A 19,187-nucleotide genomic window follows, 5' to 3' on the forward strand; every position below is an offset into this window, starting at 1 on the left:
TGGCGATAGCTCACCTCCTCTTTTCAAAAGCCACCTTTGACGTCCACCAGATCAGATTTCACAGAACAGTTCACAGACATACACAGACAGACAGACAGACAGAAAGGGGTGAAATCATCACCTCCCTCCTTCCACCTTCGGCGGTGGGCGGTAACAAGTCACGTGACCCCAAAATGACCAGCACCAATCCTCACGCGGCCACACCAGCAGAGTCCCCGCCCCTCAGGGCAACCTTGTTCCCAGCATGCAACACGCGACCTTCTGACGCATGCATTAATTTAGGCGGTGTATAAGATTTTAAAATTATAGTTTTCGGATTTTAAAATGATCTTTTCCACAGACGAGCGGAAAATCGTGAAGAGACCAAGGTTGAGGGAAACATCGTTGTGTTCCAAATTGAGACGCCATTGTCGGCGCGTTTCTGCAGAGATCGTATTTTTTGCAGTCTCGAAAATAATCTCCTCAGACTGTGTGGCCATTCCTGTCATTATTTGTCGTCTCAATTTCGTGTGACGATCAAATAAATATTTCGGTTTGGAATTGCTCGAAGAGATTCGGAAAAAAAGCGGGAAATTGATTTTGCGGGCGCCATTTTAAACTGTGAGCTTCTCGACACGTGGTGTTCCCTTTCCTGTTCTTGCATTCCTCACAGGAACTCAGGTAAATTATACCACACCCAACCGGTTGTACCCACGTGTTCACTTTACAAACGAACCGGACCGGGGACGCTGAAGAAGAGGAGAGTTCACTGTGTGGTGAATCTTGTCGCATTTCCATTTTGTACCTCGTGACCGAACTTCGGGTAATTTACTGCAGACATTTATCGGGGGCTCTGCTTGGTACCCGACGGTCCAGTGCTGTCGTCGGTATTGATAAATACACTGTATCTGTTGACTGTTCGTCACATTTCCTGAGGTACCGGATACCGGGTAGTCGTGACGTAGAAAATTTCCTGAGGTACTAACGTTACTTTACCTGAGGTACCGGGTAGTCGTGACGTAGAAAATTTCATGTGGTACTAACGTTACTTTACCTGAGGTACCGGATACCGAGTAGTCGTTACAAAGGAAATTTCCTGAGGTACTAACGTTACTTTACCTGAGGTACCGGATACCGGGTAGTCATTACGTAGAAAATTTCCTGAGGTACTAACGTTACTTTACCTGAGGTACCGGATACCGGGTAGTCATTACGTAGGAAATTTCCCGAGGTAGTAACGTTACTTTACCTGAGGTACCGGATACCGGGTAGTCGTTACGTAGGAAATTTCCCGAGGTAGTAACGTTACTTTACCTGAGGTACCGGATACCGGGTAGTCATTACGTAGGAAATTTCCCGAGGTAGTAACGTTACTTTACCTGAGGTACCGGATACCGAGTAGTCGTTACAAAGGAAATTTCCTGAGGTACTAACGTTACTTTACCTGAGGTACCGGATACCGGGTAGTCATTACGTAGAAAATTTCCTGAGGTACTAACGTTACTTTACCTGAGGTACCGGATACCGGGTAGTCATTACGTAGGAAATTTCCCGAGGTAGTAACGTTACTTTACCTGAGGTACCGGATACCGGTAGTCGTTACGTAGGAAATTCCCGAGGTAGTAACGTTACTTTACCTGAGGTACCGGATACCGGGTAGTCATTACGTAGGAAATTTCCCGAGGTAGTAACGTTACTTTACCTGAGGTACCGGATACCGAGTAGTCGTTACAAAGGAAATTTCCTGAGGTACTAACGTTACTTTACCTGAGGTACCGGATACCGGGTAGTCATTACGTAGAAAATTTCCTGAGGTACTAACGTTACTTTACCTGAGGTACCGGATACCGGGTAGTCATTACGTAGGAAATTTCCCGAGGTAGTAACGTTACTTTACCTGAGGTACCGGATACCGGGTAGTCGTTACGTAGGAAATTTCCCGAGGTAGTAACGTTACTTTACCTGAGGTACCGGATACCGGGTAGTCATTACGTAGGAAATTTCCCGAGGTAGTAACGTTACTTTACCTGAGGTACCGGATACCGAGTAGTCGTTACAAAGGAAATTTCCTGAGGTACTAACGTTACTTTACCTGAGGTACCGGATACCGGGTAGTCATTACGTAGAAAATTTCCTGAGGTACTAACGTTACTTTACCTGAGGTACCGGATACCGGGTAGTCATTACGTAGGAAATTTCCCGAGGTAGTAACGTTACTTTACCTGAGGTACCGGATACCGGGTAGTCGTTACGTAGGAAATTTCCCGAGGTAGTAACGTTACTTTACCTGAGGTACCGGATACCGGGTAGTCATTACGTAGGAAATTTCCCGAGGTAGTAACGTTACTTTACCTGAGGTACCGGATACCGGGTAGTCGTTACGTAGGAAATTTCCTGAGGTAGTAACGTTACGTTACCTGAGGTACCGGATACCGGGTAGTCGTTACGTAGGAAATTTCCTGAGGTAGTAACGTTACTTTACCTGAGGTACCGGATACTGGGTAGTCGTTACGTAGGAAATTTCCCGAGGTAGTAACGTTACTTTACCTGAGGTACCGGATACCGGGTAGTCATTACGTAGGAAATTTCCTGAGGTACTAACGTTACTTTACCTGAGGTACCGGATACCGGGTAGTCGTTACGTAGGAAATTTCCTGAGGTACTAACGTTACTTTACCTGAGGTACCGGATACCGGGTAGTCATTACATAGGAAATTTCCTGAGGTACTAACGTTACGTTACCTGAGGTACCGGATTCCGGGTAGTCGTTACATCGGTCTTCTCAGCTGTCGTTTGAATCCTCTTCATGAATTAGTGTCGTTTTGCACAAACATCAAAGACCCGTTCGAGTGTTTGGTCTCGATGGAACCTTTTACCTCATCGATGTCGACTCCACGTCGTGTATCCGATGGTTCGATTGGATTGGGCGGGAACACGTTCTGATGGACACGAGGAGTTTATTCCAATAAAACTGAGGGGACAAACCAGTGGAAGAGTTGTCTACAAACACGACGTGAGAGTGCCGGACACGAGTGACAAACCCTTTCATTAACACGAGGTACATATATATATATATATATAAGATGGTGGCCCCAACCCACACAAGCCAACCGCATGGACCCACAATGCATCACTCGTTCATCGGTTCATGCTAATTACAGTAAAACCACAACATTCACGGTTGGGAATGGGTGTGGGGATCGGGGCATTGGGGGGGGGGGGTACGTTCCAAAAAATTCCCCGAATGTCGAATCCACGAATGCCGGAGCATTGTTTCAATGGGAAGAGGGAACAGAGGGGTTCCGGGTGGTTCGTCATTCATGAGCTTATCGGATGGCACGTCGTCCGTCCGGAAACACGACTTCTTCTCTGAAACTACACACACGATTCCGATGAAACTTGACTCCAACCTTCATCATCCATGATGTACCAAAGATTGTTTATGCCGTTATATAATTCCAGGTTGAAGGGGGTCCATTCCAGGATTCCCCCCCAAAATAGGTATTTGCTTTCTTCTCAGAAACGACGCACACAATGCTGATGAATCTTCACGACAACCTTCATCACCCTTGATGTACCAAAGTTTGTTCACAACATCAGAAAAATTGGGGTCTCAGGGGATGTAAGGGGGGTTGTCCCCCAACAAATAGGTGTCTGCTTTCTTCTCTGAAACCGCACACACAGTTTCGATGAAACTTGACCACAACCTTGATCACCTGTGATGTACCAAGGTGTGTTTATGGCATAAAATAAAAATCCATCGGTATTTACTTTCTTCTCTGTTATATATTTTGTGGGTCATCCATGCCTACCTGCGGTTCCCTGGTTATCTTGTCGAGCCGCCACCAGGTGAGTACCCAAGGGTATTGCCCCTATGTTTTTTTTGATCCGTTCTGCTTGAGCTCAAAGCTGGTTTTAATATTAGATGCATGATTTGTAAATACCTCCATGTGAATGACTAAAATGCAAAGAACATGCAAGAAATTTTTTTTTTTTATAGGTATGGCTCAGTATCCTCACCCGATGAGACCTCCAAAAATGACTTCGGATCAAATCAACACATATGCTTTGCTGGATCTTATGGAGAAAACCGGATACAACATCATCCAGGAAAAGGGACAGCGGCGGTTTGGGCCCCCACCTGGTATGCATGTCTTTTCATTCGGTAGGAATTTATTCGTTATCACTCATTCATCACATCGACTAAGTTCTTCGGAAGAAAACATCAAAATTGTCCTTCAAGCTGTTCATAACATACCATTAGTCTTGAACCAATTGTGACCATCGGAGAAAACTGCTCTTTTATACAGATATATTCTGCCAGACTGCTTGATGTACTGAGACACAATGTCGATTGGATAGAAAAGAATGGGAATAACAGGGTTCAGTTCCAAACAGCTTTCTCCTCTCTTTACTGTGCAGACTTTTTATTACAATACACGAGCAAAGATACCCCGGCATTGCCCAACGCCAGGAAACGCCTTGTCTCTCTTCCCACCCCTCCCCTTCCCCTCCCTCCTTCCACCTCCTTCCTTTCTCTCTCACCTCCACCTTTTCCATCCCTCATCCCACAAAGGACGCAACAGAACAAAAGGAACTGCAGAAAGAGATGTGGGAAACATCAATAGCAGGGCCGAGGGACAAAATAGAAGGATAATTACAAACAAGGGATGTGAGTAAGATTGAGAGACAGGAGAGTATGCAGGGGGTGAACAAGATGGATACTGAAGCAAACTCAAGGAAAAGAACATGGTTTTGGATTGGGGATGATCTGAGATGGTGGTGAACAGCTGTCTTGAAGACAAAGATGAAAGAATGGGATTTAAGAGAACTTATGAAAGTTGGTTCAACAGGTGGGAAGAGGAACCAAATAAATGGAGGTGAGCAATGATTCTGGATTTTGAGAGATTCACCAGAAGGGTGTTGCTGGTGGACCACATGCACCCTGCAGAAACATGGGGAGGGGGGATGCACTGGGATGGGAGACAAAGCACGGAGAGGGCTGTGTGTTAAAGACCAGAAAGGAGGCGGTAGAACGCACAGAGACCACCGACCTGTCTGTGATGGTGAAGTGACAGTCCCACAGACTGAACTTCATCACACGAGATTGCAGTGATCTTGAATTCGTTGGTTTCCACGGTGTCAAGCTCAGCAAGGTGGGAGGCAGGCGTCGAGCCCAGAGGGGATGGCAGTACTCCATCAAGCTCCAGATGAAGGCCTTGTTCAGGAGTGCCAAGGAAGAACTTTGCACAACGGAGGATGCCCATTCAGCGACGAGCTTTGGAAGCCAACTTAGAGATGTGGTTTTCCCAAGAAAGTTCATGGCTGATCGTCAGACCGAAACGTGTAAGTGACTGAACTTCTTCAAGAGGATTGTTAAGAAAGTAAATGGGAGAGGGGTGATTGACAGACAGTCCTTTCGCGGAGAGAGTGAGATTTGCGAGGACTGATGACACATTCCAAGTGTTTGACCAACTCCTCAACAAAGTGTAGTCATCAGAAAAGAGATACAAGGAAATTACAAGGAAATCCAACACAGGTGGAAGCCATTCATCCCATCATGCCTGCGCGAACACCACACTAATTTATCAACATAAGATCCAAGGAAGAAAATACAAAAAAATGTTTTTAATTAATGAAATAAATATTTTGTTTGTTTGATTTGTTTATTTATTTATTTTGTCGGGTTTTTTTTGTCCTTCCCCTCAAGGGAGGGGGCATGGGCTTGGTTAAAAACACACACTTAACAAGACCCCCACCAACAGCACTCCATACACAATCACCTATCAATACTTAAACTACCTAAAAGTCTTATCAACATCCCCATACCCCTCCATCTCCATAACTTCCAGGTACCTACCTAATTCCAATTTAAACTTATCTACTTTTTCTGCTGCCACTCTCTCTCCAGGGAGGCCATTCCATGCATTAACTACTCTCTGAGTGAAAGTGCCCTGCCTTACTACCATCCGAACTCTCCTCTTCTTTACTCTCAGGCTATGGCCCCTGGTTCTATCACTGCCTACTGATACTCTGTTGAATAATTCATATGCACCTATTTTATCCATACCCTTTATTATCTTAAACATCTCTATCATATCTCCTCGTAACCACCTTCTTTCTCGTGAATAAAGCCCTGTCTCCTTCAGCCGCTCCTCATTGCTGAGTCGAGCTCGGCCCGGAATCAATCTAGTAGTCCTGCGCTGAACCGAATTAGCACCCCAAAAATATATAAAGTAACATAAAATTATCTGAACAATTTTTTTAAGTTCCATTTTGCAGACCTGTGTAATCGGTTGGAACGGGCAGAGAGAGGATGTGAAAGAGAAGCTTGGTATGTTTTTCGGAGACGTGAACTGATGCCGTCCGGTCCAGTTGCAGAATCAGAGTCGAAGGTTGCCTGAAACTTATCCATCTTCTCAGGTGAAAAAGACACAGAGTCCAGGAGCAGTTGGGTATGACAGTTGGAGCAGTTGGGTGTAGGGTGGGTACAGACAGCAAGGCGTTGGGGACACAGGATTTGCACAGGATTTGGAAGCAAACACATTATTGAGGCATTCAGCCTTCTGACGAGTGGTCGGCTGTGGTGCCTTTTGAAGAGAGAGAAGAGGGGCAGCATACTCCAGAGACAGACCTAACAAGGTGCCACCAGGTTTTAGAGGAGGAAAACCAGTTTGAAAGTTCAATCTTAAGGTTGGACAGATGTTTTCTGGCTCTCCTGAGAGTTGACACGCACTCCTGGGGCATGTGGAAAGCACTGACATTGCCTTCGGTCGGGTTTTCCTTCCAGAAAGAGAAAGCTCGTTGTTTAAAAGCAACTGCCTCACCATATGATTCAGTGTACTATCGGTGGAAAGGGGGTGGGGCTTGCTGAAGGCGAGATTGGATGGATTTGTGCAAAAGAGAGAGCAGGTTTCTGTGGAAGAATTCCCAGGCTGAGTTCATTTCAGGGGTGGCAGATATAGGAGACCAATCCTGAAGTGAGATGGCTGCTTGCAGTCCCTGCCAGTTTCCCTGAGTGAACTGCCAGACTCGCCGGCACTAAGGTGGATCTCTGAGAATAGCCAGAGAGAGGTTTACTCTCACAAGCAGATGATCAGATGAACAAATTGGAGCACATGAAGACCAGGAGACATTTTAAGGAAAGTTTGTGATCACTAAGTCCAAAGGCGAGGATTTGCCATTGGTAGAAATCCGGGTTGGAAAGCTCACAGATCGAGTCGTCTCATGGAGTGGAGTCCCTTTGCTGAAGTTCCATAGCTGGTCAGAGAGGTTTCAACACCGAGGAAATTATGGTGACAATTTGTATCACCACATATGAGGAAGCGAGAGTTGGGATGAGTGGTTAAAAGCTAGTCCATGTTTGAGAGAGGTTTGGAGGACGGTACAACACACAAATAAACAGGAGGTTGGACTGGAAGCGAAAACACAGCCAAAAACAAAAATCCATTTTGTCACGGTCACACTATAAATACCACCCAGAGAAAAACACCGCCTGGACATGTCCTGAGATAAAAACAGCCTGGAGACAAACACTGCCCGGACACGTCTGGAGGCAAGCCGTCCGGAGACAAACACTGCCCGGACACGTCTGGAGGCAAGCCGTCCGGAGACAAACACTGCCCGGACACGTCCAGAGACAAACTCCAGTCCGCACATAAACAATGCCCAGGCACGTTTGGAGACAAACACCACCCGGACGCTTCCTGAGCCAAGCTGTCTGGAGACAAACAACGCTCGGACATGTCCGGAGACAAACTCCCGGAGACAAACACCACCCGGACGCCTCCGGAGACAAACTCCTTTCTGGATGTAAACACCGTCCTCACACATTCGGACACAAACACCGCCCGTGCGCATCCGGAGTCAAGCTGCCTGGAGACAAATACCGCTTGGACACATCCGAGACAAACTCCCGTATCGACATAAACATCGCCCGGACATGTCCGGAGACAAACTCCCATCCGGACATAACCACCATCCGGATATGTACAGAGAGACAGAGAGGGGGGAGGGGAGAGAGGTGTGGGAGGATGGTGCTGCACTGTATTGGGAGGGGGTAGAGCAAGGATGGGACAAAGAGAGAGAGAGGGGTGGGGGTGGGGGTCGGGGAGTTAGCAGAGAGAATATGTGATGCTTTTTGAACACACACACACACACACACACACACACACACACACACACACACACACACACACACACACACACACACACACACACACACATTGACATTTATAAGTAGAGATGGGGAAATTCGTTTTAATTTACACGTTTTTCAATTTTATGACTATCTTCAAGAACACAGCTTTCGTGTAAATTGAGAGGTTGCTGTATCTGTACATAGAAGCTGAATCTAAAACTGCCACTCGTTATTCTCAAGATCTCGAGTCATTCATCAGAATGGCTGATGTTTAATTATGTGTATTGGTACAACGGAAATGTTATTTCGAGTGTTTTTTTTAATGACCAAGTCTTTATTTCGTTAGGCTGGATTGGCCCTCCACCTCCACGGGACTGTGAGGTCTTCGTCAAGAAGATCCCTCGTGATGCATTTGAGGATGAACTTGTGCCGGTATTTGGAAGTATCGGTCAGATATACGAGCTTCGACTCATGATGCAGTTCAGTGGGGAGAACCGTGGCTACGGTGTTGTGACGTACACAAATCGGAAGGTTGGTACACGGTGAGAAATGCAGTGAAAAACTCTGTTGAAGATGAAAACGATTTTTAAAGACCAAATACATTAATATCCTTCATTTAATATCCGGAGTTATTTTAAAGTTGAATTTACGAATATACACACACATTTCGGAATTCCTATTCTGTGTCCAAAAGCCTGTTTGTGGAAACCCAGCTTTTGTTTTTCGACACATTTTATTTTATCAAGCAAGTGCTCGCAAGCAACCAAGACCTGTTCAAGTCAGTCCGACCTGTTTGGCTTTCCTGACTGACCACAAAGCTCATTATGCTGTGATACATGCTTCAAATCTCAGATGCTTTGTTGATTTGTCCACCAAAATAATAACATGCTTTTTTCGTCCACTCGTCCATCCGTCTATGTCTAACATTCCGTTCCACCCATAGGTTGGACAGCTTGCCTGACTCGACTCCCAATTTCAACCTGATGAAAAATAATATGGCCACCATGTTGATGCTTACCGTTTTGCGAAGCCAAATATATTGTCACAGATACGGTGTTTGAGGCTCACCACGAGGGGAAGCACCCTGGTCCCTCGCAAACGCCCTGTCCTGAGGCCATCGAGCATGGATAACTCGTGCGCTGGCCGGTTGCTAATCAACCACAAGCGCCGATTGGTATCACCAATCCTGGCAGGGTTCACACAACTTGGTGTGTTGCCATTTCCAGTTGATTGGCAGAATCAAGGGGGATCTCGTGCCCTCGATGTGTACCTGAGTTAACTTACTGTATCAGATGCAGCCGAACGGAGCTGCCAAGTATGCACCGGCTGACAAGAGCAAATTGGTGGGGTAAAACTTCCCACCTAACAATACATGTGGACCATGCTCGACCAATTGGGAAACGACACCCCCAGCTGGGAACATTTATACAAGCAAGTTCATGACGACAAGTGAAGCAACAGAAATGCAAATATTTACAAAATAACAAGATAGAAAAGGCTGAACTATACTGACATAACGAACTTACAAACTTAACTTCCATGATACAAGACAGGCACCATCAGAAACATACACTGTGGGAAGTTAAAGAGCAAGAAAGAGAAAGTTTTACGTGGTTAGCAACCTCTTTGTTACCAGGCGCGGTCGACCGACCAACACAACCCAGTCGCTGAGGAGGGGGGAAGGAGGGAAGAAAACTGAGGGTGTTTAATGGTGCATGGTCGGAGGAGGTGTGATGAGGGTTGCAGTGAGGTGCAGAAAATTAAAATGTAAAGAAGTGCATTTCTGTGGGGTCACTGAAAAGAACGGGTGTTCTGGACTTGCCCTCGCCGATCGCTCTGATGCATCCACAGCAGACGAGAGGGAAAACAAGAGACAGAACATGTGAGAAGATGGCTCTTACGTGAAAGACTATTTGTGCGTGTGAATGTTTTATCGGCTTCGCCCTCATAAATGTGCCAGTGATCCACCCAATGATCGGGTTGCTTTTATATAACTTACAAATTACAATGTTATCATTTATAAACTTCATTTTTTGCACTTAAATTTTGAAATCACAGTGCAGGAGTATCTGAGTACCAGTTATGTGAACTCCTGGTCATAGCGTTGAGGTTCAAGTATGGCTAAGGTCTGAGGTGATGTGGCATTGGAGAATGGCACGAAGTTTGAATGAGGTTTTTAGTGGCATATGCTAATAAGCTGTTTGCGTGTATGCACAAGATAACAGATGGGGGATAAAGACATGGGGATTGAAGGCCCACGCAACGCATATGACCCATAAACCCACTAGACATAAGGGAAGGGCTATCTAAAACAAATACTAATGAAATAACTGTCTCGGGACCGCGATATGTTGCGTGTCATTGCCTCGGAGGGAGTGTCAGCTTCACAGAACCGCAACAATATGTTTGATGCTGTCATATTCACAATTGCCATGACCTCTCTATAAGTTTTCCCTTCAGTGTAAAACGACTAAAGTGACGGTTGAAATGATGCCGATAGGCGTCATGGGCCATGTGAAGGTAGGCCTCAGTGATGCTGGCAGCGGTCTGTTGCCTTACACTCCCCCCAAATAACGACGTGGAATTTTCTTAAGCAGGGTATAAACTCACGTCATATGTTTTCCTCATATCTCACAGGATTGTGAGTTGGACAGGCGACCGTGATGAGCCGTGACATGAAGTAGCTGTTTCAATCGTGGTATTCACCGCCTCCTTTCTGGTCTTGCACCCTCCCCACTCCTTCCGTGCTTTGTCCCGTCAATCAAAGGGTGAAAACAAATCAAAGGGTGAAATCGGCTCGGTGCAGCTCAAAATTTGGAGTGACATTAAATACGTGCATTTATAAAGCTAAGCCAAATATGCCAGTTCCTGAAAGTTCTGGTTTCCAAAGCAGTTTCACTTCTACATGGTTTATGCAGAGGATTTTATTAGTCAAATGTCTGTAACTAACACACCCTCGAGTAAAGCAGGTGCATCAAGTAAAGCAAAATACGAGAGGAAAATGCTCTGCACATCTTTTTTCTGTTCTGTTCACTGAATCATTTGACCGAGGTAATCTTCCGTCTGCTAGGAAGTCGGCCAACATCACAGAATTACATGAACAAAGTACAAACAACAATCCCCTGAACTGCAGACCCATCAGCTGACTTGAAATCATCAACAAGGTTCTGGAATCCAGAATCGCATTAGACATCAGATTTCTGACCATCAGCTCAGATTCAGACAAGGTCACTCTACCTTGGGCATGCTGCTTCTGCTCTCCCAACAATGGTTGGAGTCCCTCAATGTCAGACTGAGATCAGGGCCGTCACGATAGACATATCTCAAGCATTCGATACAATCTGGCACCCCGTCCTGCTCTCCCAAACTCTTCGCCGATGAGATGCAAGGCCAACTCCACACATTGTTTCCTGACTTCCTCCATTCAGGTCGCCAACGTGTGGCTCTCAACTGGATCCCCCTGTCAAGGCTGGAGGTCTACAATGCAGTGTTCTGGGCCCTGTCCTATTCCTAATCTTCATCAATGATCTCTCAGACTCTCTAACAAAAATCCTCCTTCTCTTTTTCCTAATGACTCCACACTCCTGATGGCAGCAGCTGTTTCCTTCTCTACAAACCATGATAGAATCGGAACACTTGGAATCTGTCTATCAATCCTGAGAAATCCCACACACTCACTGCCTCTCTCCGAAAGGACGTCTGGCAAACACTCCCGTCTACTTTCTTTCACAATTTTTTGGAAGAAGTTCAGTGACTCAAACTGTTGGGTCTCACGATGATCTTTCTTGGGCAAACCACACTCCTAAATTAGCCTCCGAAGCCAGTCGCCGACTGGGCATCCTCCGTCGTGCAAAGTCCTTCCTTGGCACACCTGAACTCTTATCCACCGACTGGTACAAGGCCTTTTGAAGGAGTACTGCTCTCTTTTGGCTGGCGCCCCTGCCTCACACGTTGCTGAGCTTGATGCTGCGGGAATGGAGACCTCCAAGATCATTGGAACCTCCTGTGATGAAGCTGAGTCGATGGGCCTTTCACTTTCAAATCAGAGACAGGTGGGTGGTCTCTCTGTCTTCTACCACCTCCTTTCTGGTCTTTCATCCTCTGCTCTTTCTACGCTTTGTCCCTCCTCCTCCCCCCAGGTTTCTGCAGGATGCACAAGGTCTACCTACAGTCCCTCCTGGTGAAACTCCCAAAATCCAGAATCACTGCTGACCTCCACTCATTCGTTCCTCTTTTCTCCTGACTGTGGAATAAATTTCCACATTCTCCTCAATCTCATTTGTTTCTCCAGGTTTTCATTACAGCAATTCACCACCACCTCAGATCATCCCCCATCCAAAACGATGATCTTCTCTACCGCCATTAACTCTCCCAAGCCCACCTCTTTCCAACTTTCCTTTTTTCCTTCCTGATAGTTTGCTTCAGTATTCATCTTGTCCACCCCATGTCCTCCCCTCATCCTAATTCTTCCTCACATCCCTCATCTTCGAAGTGTCTCTCCATTTTCTCCCTCAACCCTGCCGTTGTGTGTTTCCCCCTCTTCTTCTGTTGTGCTTTTGTTCTGTTGCGTCCTGATCCGTTCTCTGTTCTCGCTCATTTAACGAGCCTCGACTCTTTACAGTATATATCTTAAAAAAAAAACACTTTCACTCATCAACTTACAGGTGAGTTCCAGTCACGTGATTTCATGTTTGCTATTTATTGCTTAGATTGAGCAGGTTGTTTACCCTTCACAGTCCTTTCAATGTGTCCTATTAAAGCCTTCTTGTCGTATTGATTGTTATCAATATTATTTTTTGTAACTGTTCATGCAGTTGACTGTCATTTTTATCTTCAACTGATCAAAGATTTATCATGAGCCAACTTTTGTCCTTGTGGCATGTCCAATTTCACAGGATTCCAAGGCTGCCATTAATCTGCTCAACCACTATGAGCTGAGACCGGGCCGCCCACTCGGTGTTTGTATCAACAACTGCCGTCTTTTCATCGGAGGACTACCCCGGGTGCGTTAACCCACAAAACCACTGAACCGTTTGTTTGATGGGTTGTTGTACGTTTCACTCTCCAAAATCACTGCAATGCTCATTTCCGCCTCACTATGCAGGATAAAAGTCAAGAGGAAATTCTCGTGGAGTTAAAGAAGGTGACAAGTGGCGTAAAAAATGCGATTGTTTGTCCAGGCGTGGGGATGAAACCTGCGAATCGCAACCGTGACTTTGCTTTTGTGCGGTACGATTCCCACCGATCAGCACTCTTGGCACGCAGAAAGTTACAGCCTGGTGTGTGGAACTTCTCTTGAAGCTGTTGTCTCCATCACATGAGGTTTTATAAGTGTTGAGTAATATGGGGTTTTAACTTTTGTTTTTTTAAGATACAACATGGAGAGAAATTTCTTATCCCATACAGGTGCTCCTCTCTATTTAGATTTCTTGACCCAAGGTTTTACAATACTTCACAGTCAGTTATATTATTTATTAGCGATAATTGTTTCACTGTTTTAAGTGACACCTTACTTTTCTCCTTCCCCAAAAAGGATCCTTTTATCTCTGGGGGCGCCCAATACAGGTCGACTGGGCCAGCCCAGAGAGGGAGGTAAACCCAGTGGTGTCTGATGTGCGAACCTTAAATGTGAAGAACTTGTCACCTGCAACGTCGGAGCAAGCGCTTCGCTCGGCGTTCGAGAGAGCTCTTCGCAATGGGGCAGGAGGTGATCGAACACATGCCGGGGCAATCGGCAAGATCACAAAGATCGGCAACCTTGCAGTCGTGGACTTCAAACGACGAGAGGATGCTCTGCGGGCACAAAACTCACTCCATGGTGCATGGCTAGACGGAGTACAGGTAGGCCGTTCGTTCCCTGGAACAAGACAACTGTCATGATATGCACAGGTGCTTTGTCCATGAAGTTCATTTCCTGATTGTTTGTGCAGGTATTGTTTGTTTTTGAAGGTGTGTGTACCGGCGTCCGACAGTACTCTCCAACAATGAACATAAGTAAATAACCATTATTTTATGGGAACTCCTGAAAGAGGAGAAACATTTTTTTCTTTCTCAAAAACTCTTAGACTGTTTTTTCTTACTTTTCTTACTTTTCTATTCATGCAGTTCTTTTATTTCAGGCTTGGCCTCGATGAGGACTATTCAGTCCGTGCCTGTAGCCTGCAACATAAAAAAAATAAAATTATTACAGATACGATTTCAAATGAGTGTTTTGGTGGTAGAGTGACTAAAGCCTTGTTGCATTACCCTTACTTACTGTGGATTTGATTCCCGGAAGTGAGCTCTGGATTGCTGTGGAAGTGACGATCAGTGTCATGGTTTGTGGAAATAGTTGAGTGGCCCATTCTGAATTCACAAAACCGAGTTGTTTTCCTGGATGCTCTCAGACAATTCTGACTGAATATGGCCACTCCAGTGACATGAAGCTCATTTGATTTGGTTTTGTGGTGTGGAATTCCAGGTGGAGGTGAGTTTGGCCAGACCTGCATTCTCCCAACATGCAGCTGCTGGTGGTGGAGTTATGAACAATCGTGACGCACACAGGGAACCTGGGGAGCCTCAAACACATTCCAGAATGGTGTACCACGGGATGCCTCGTCCTTTAATGAACCAGTCACAAGCAAGACTGGACAGTGTAAGCGGTGCTCCTGGAGCTACACGGCGCGTGGGTGCGGATTTTGGTGAAGCATTCTGGCGTAACCCGAATGCCGAAGAGACGGTTTTGTCACATCAAGAAATCGACTTGGCAGGTGCACGTACGGCCATAGTGCGCTTGGAGCTGTGGTGTGCTCGTCGTGGTTTCCCTCCTCCCTCATACTCACCTTTTAGCTCACCAGGTTCTACCGGACAGCAGCTCTACGGATACACGGTGAGGCTGCCATTTATTTCTGCTCAACATTGCATTATACTTGTTACTCAGAGATTTACGACTTTGTGCGGTGATTGAGCTCCTTTTCAACAACGGACCCCTCACTGGTTTTGCTTTTCGCAGGTGTACATGAATGGCTTCCCTGGAGGAATTTTCGCTCCAGATGAGGTTTGCTCAGTGCTTGATGGAGCGAAAGAACTTGCTGCACAGAACGTTTTAAACAAACTTGGTAATATCAAGTAAAATACTCATTCAAATGTTTGCCATTTGTAACAAAGAAATTGAGTTTTCCTTTGCTGTTGAAAACATCCCAGGCAAAAATTCCTTTCTGTCATAATTATCTGCAGACTAATGCAGTATGACCTGTTACCAACTATAGTATATGAGAGTACTACTCTCATATACTATAATTCTAACTGTAGCATCTTTGCCTCTGATAGACCCATGAAAGAGCAAGTTGACAATAAAAAGGCAACATACTGGTCGTGGGAGCTCCAGTTAAACACAAAAAGCAAGTGAATCAACAAACAGGAAGAGAGAGGGGAAACAACAAAGTTTTATCATTATTGATGATTCATTATAAATGAGACAGGTTCTCATTCAGCCTTTGTTGGAGTACAATTTGTATTCTTACAAAGACATCTTTCATCAATGCAGAAATAACACTAAAGCGTTCTGGAGCTTTATCTGCTAGAATATCAGACAGGAGCAAAATAGACAAGAAAAATAGCAATCAGAGATTGCAGACCCTCTCCAGGACTTGTTTTGTGTGGTGTTTGTGTACTGGTGTGTTACGTAATTAATCAGAGACTAATTGGAACTGCCACTTTATAACTTCTGGTAGTGATGACGGTACCAAGACGTCCTGCTTTGACGCAATCCCGCTTTGATCGGACACTTGATCCTGACCCATGACGTTTTTTTAATCATTATTCAATTGTATTATTATTCATTATTATTCAAATCAAATGGAAGACCAAATAGGTACAGTCCTGCATTGGAGTGATCAGAAGCAACCCAAACAAGAAACAAGTAAAGATGAAGTCATCAGGAGGAACATGGATAGGATTCACATTTCAGCTGCTGCTCCTCTATCCGCAAACCCATCCAGGCACAGCCAAGTGAGCCTTATTCATAAAAAAAATAATACAAACATAAAATAAAAAAATAACCCAGATCAAAAAATGTAATAATTCTGGCTGCCAGACCATCAGCTGCCGATCAAGTTTAAATTTAAAACCTGTATTCCCCATCACTACCAGATCATCAATGTGAAGTTTCAAGTCGATTGATTAAGCGGTTGCAGAGAAAACTTTATTTAATTTTTTTAATTCAATATGGCTGCCAAACCATGTGACCTTTAAATTTTTCCTGAACAAACTTGTTCACCCAAGACTTGGGGAACATTTGTGTGAAGTCTCCCCTCGATCGGTCCAGCCGTTCTGGAAAAGAGGATTTTTAATAGGTTTTCAGGTGAATCCAATATGGCTGCTAAACCATGTGACTTATGATGTAATATGTGTAAACATTTTGTTCCTCAATGATAAGCGGCCATACGTGTAAAGTTTTGCCTCGATCTGTTCAGCCACTTCAGAAGATTTTTTTTAAACAATATGGCTGCCGAATCACGTGACCGATGATCATCAAATTCTTTTTTGGACCATTTTATCCCGAGATGAAGGGGTAGAGCATCACCTGTTGTCAAGTGATTCTCGTCCTGTTTAAAGGGGAATTGCGTTCCTCCAAGCCCGTCCCTCGGTGCACTGCAGTGAGAGCGGAGGGTGGTGGGTTCTTAACAGAGGAGTCCCTGTGCAGGAAAACGAAAGTCCGAGTCTTCAGGTCCTTGGTGCTTCCAGTCTTGCTCTACGGATGTGAGGCTTGGACTCTGACCTGAGACAGAGATTTAATTCCTTTGGTTCCAGGTCTCTTCGGAGAATCCTTGGCTATTGCTGGTCTGACTTTGTGTCCAACGAGCGGTTGCTGAGAGAGACTCAAATGAGATTTGTTACTTGCATCGTCCGTGAGCATCAACTGCGGATGTATGGACATGTGGAGGAGGAAAATGGGCCGACCACGTTCCTCGTGGTTGCGGCAGGTTGATCGGCATCTCAAGGAGATGGGGATGGGCCAGGCATCTGCCTGGGGGATGGCCAGACGGAGGTCCCTGGAGTACCGGCAGAAAGCAGACGCAGCGACACGCATGCTCAGGCGCATGCTCCCAAACCTGACCTGACCTGTGTTTGCGAAACGACGTGAAAAGGGGTGTCGTAAACCGGGGTAATGCTGTGTGTATATAGTATATATGTACATTTATGAGGTCTGTTGGGGTATCCTGGTTTCTTTGAACCAGGCAGGTATCCTCTTTGGACATTGCAGATCAGTTGGTAAGCCTGGTGTGTCAAAAGCCTTGAATACCTTGACTTACATCAGTTTGTGACAATTTCTGTTCATGTTGTCCTGACCTAATACAATGATATCCCTGCACCCACTCCCTCCAGGAATAAATAACCAACAGAACATGACCACAGCCCGAGCTCCCGCTTATCAGGCCATCCCCACGTATTCCGGTGCCTCTAACCGAGGGTACCCTCGTCGCTCTTTCTCTGTTGCAATGTCTGGTGCATACAACCCTGCGAGGTGCCGTCCTTGCTTCTGCGTGCCAGGCCAAGGTACATTCATGCCAAGACAGATGAGATTTTGTGTTCCTTGCACTTGTGCATGTCCTCGTTCAAACTGAAATTGCTGGTGTAATCACCAAGCAAATTCAGTTCTGTTAATGAATCAGCAGCTCTGGTCTGTCTCAATTAAAAAAAAAAAAATTGTTGTTTTGTTTTTCTTCATCTCAAGTTAAAAAAAAATGTTTAATTGAAAGTGTTATTTCGCCATTTATATTATGCTCAACTTTAAATAACTGAGGAACTCGTGTGTTTTTATTTTGTGCAAGTTTATATTTCATCTTTTGAATTGCTTGCGCGTGCGTTTGGCCTTGATTTTTGACACGAGACACAACCTGCTGCTGAACTCCCATATTTTCACCTTTCGAAATGTTTTTTGCCTTGATTGTGTTTCACGTTGTTGTTATACATATTGTTACATGGTTTCATTTCAATTGTGCTCCGCCACATTGTTTCATCACGTTCCGTGCTTGTAACCCATCCTTGAAGAGTTTACTTTTTTTTTAATTCAAGGAAATGAAGTTTGTTTAACATGAAATAAAACTCTATCTGTTGAAGTCCTCACATCACAGGTGTTTTTGAATACAGCTCAGATCAAATACATCTCAAATGATTTGAATCAAAGCGAACCTGATGGATAAACAAACTGCACATGTTTTGTTGGCTGATGGAACTTTGCATGATAATAGGAAATACTTTTTCTGAAAACAAAAAAAATCCCCAAAAAACATTCTACAGTATGCCGTGTTCTAAGCCTTTGGAATAAATTGTTTATTGTTATGCTTTTCGTAATTCGCAGAATCCTTTTCAAAAGCAACATGCCCTCTGTGGAGCATTTCATAATGCGGCAAGCAATGTTATAAAGTGTTGAATATTAAATACCTGACCTGACCAGACATGTACAAAGGAAGGGTTTAAATGTAGGCACCAAATGTATCTGAAGGCAGCGTGATTCATCAATGTGTGTGACGTTAAACTGGACGTCACATCTGCCAGAATCGTCCCCCTCTGCTCCCTCTCTCCTCCCGTTCCCTTTCCTTCCTTCCACTCTCCCCCCCCCCTTTCCCATCTTTCTCCACTCTCCCCCCCCCCTCTCTCTCTGTCTCTCTCTCTCTCTCTCTCTCTCTCTCTCTCTCTCTCTCTCTCTCACTCCCCTGCCCACCGCTCTGTCTTACTCTCTCTCTGAACGTATTTGGATGGTGGTTATCTCCACACGTGTCTGGACAGTGGTTATTTTCAGATGGACCCTCCCCTCATGCTACCTTCCCTTGCCCTATCCTCACGCTGCCTTCCCTCCCCCAATTCTTCCTCTCTCCTCCACCCCTCCTCACTTCCCCTCTTTTTCTCCCCCCCCCCTTCGTATTCCTGTCGTCCGGATGGTGGTTATCTCCAGACGTGTTCCGATGGTGGTGATGTCTGGACGGACCCTCTCCTCACATTGCCTTACCTTGCCCTCCTCTCATGTTGGACAGTGGTAATGCCCTGATGGTGGTTATCTCTGGACATGTCCAGTCGGTGGTTATCT

The 19,187-nt window shown here is 45.3% G+C and overlaps 1 protein-coding gene across 3 annotated transcripts; it reads left to right on the plus strand.

Moving 5' to 3' along the window:
- Positions 1 to 303: 303 nt before the first annotated feature.
- On the plus strand, positions 304 to 17,822 carry LOC147007958 (putative RNA-binding protein 46). 3 transcript variants are annotated; one of them, XM_085866133.1, is made up of 9 exons: positions 304 to 660; positions 3,980 to 4,123; positions 8,466 to 8,650; positions 13,015 to 13,122; positions 13,224 to 13,398; positions 13,653 to 13,960; positions 14,580 to 14,987; positions 15,111 to 15,216; positions 17,486 to 17,822. In XM_085866133.1, exons 2-9 carry the CDS (start codon positions 3,982 to 3,984, stop codon positions 17,722 to 17,724), a joined length of 1,671 nt encoding a protein of 556 aa, XP_085722259.1. In that variant the 5' UTR covers positions 304 to 660; positions 3,980 to 3,981; the 3' UTR covers positions 17,725 to 17,822. The 3 variants fall into 3 exon arrangements, with proteins under 3 accessions (XP_085722259.1, XP_085722260.1, XP_085722261.1); XM_085866134.1 differs by lacking the exon at positions 304 to 660 and adding an exon at positions 667 to 802; XM_085866135.1 differs by lacking the exon at positions 304 to 660 and adding an exon at positions 736 to 755.
- Positions 17,823 to 19,187: the final 1,365 nt, after the last annotated feature.

The sequence above is a fragment of the Eptatretus burgeri genome, chromosome 23 (genome assembly GCF_056783735.1).
Source record: "Eptatretus burgeri isolate ZD-2024b chromosome 23, Ebu_testis_v1, whole genome shotgun sequence".
Taxonomy (NCBI): domain Eukaryota; kingdom Metazoa; phylum Chordata; class Myxini; order Myxiniformes; family Myxinidae; genus Eptatretus; species Eptatretus burgeri.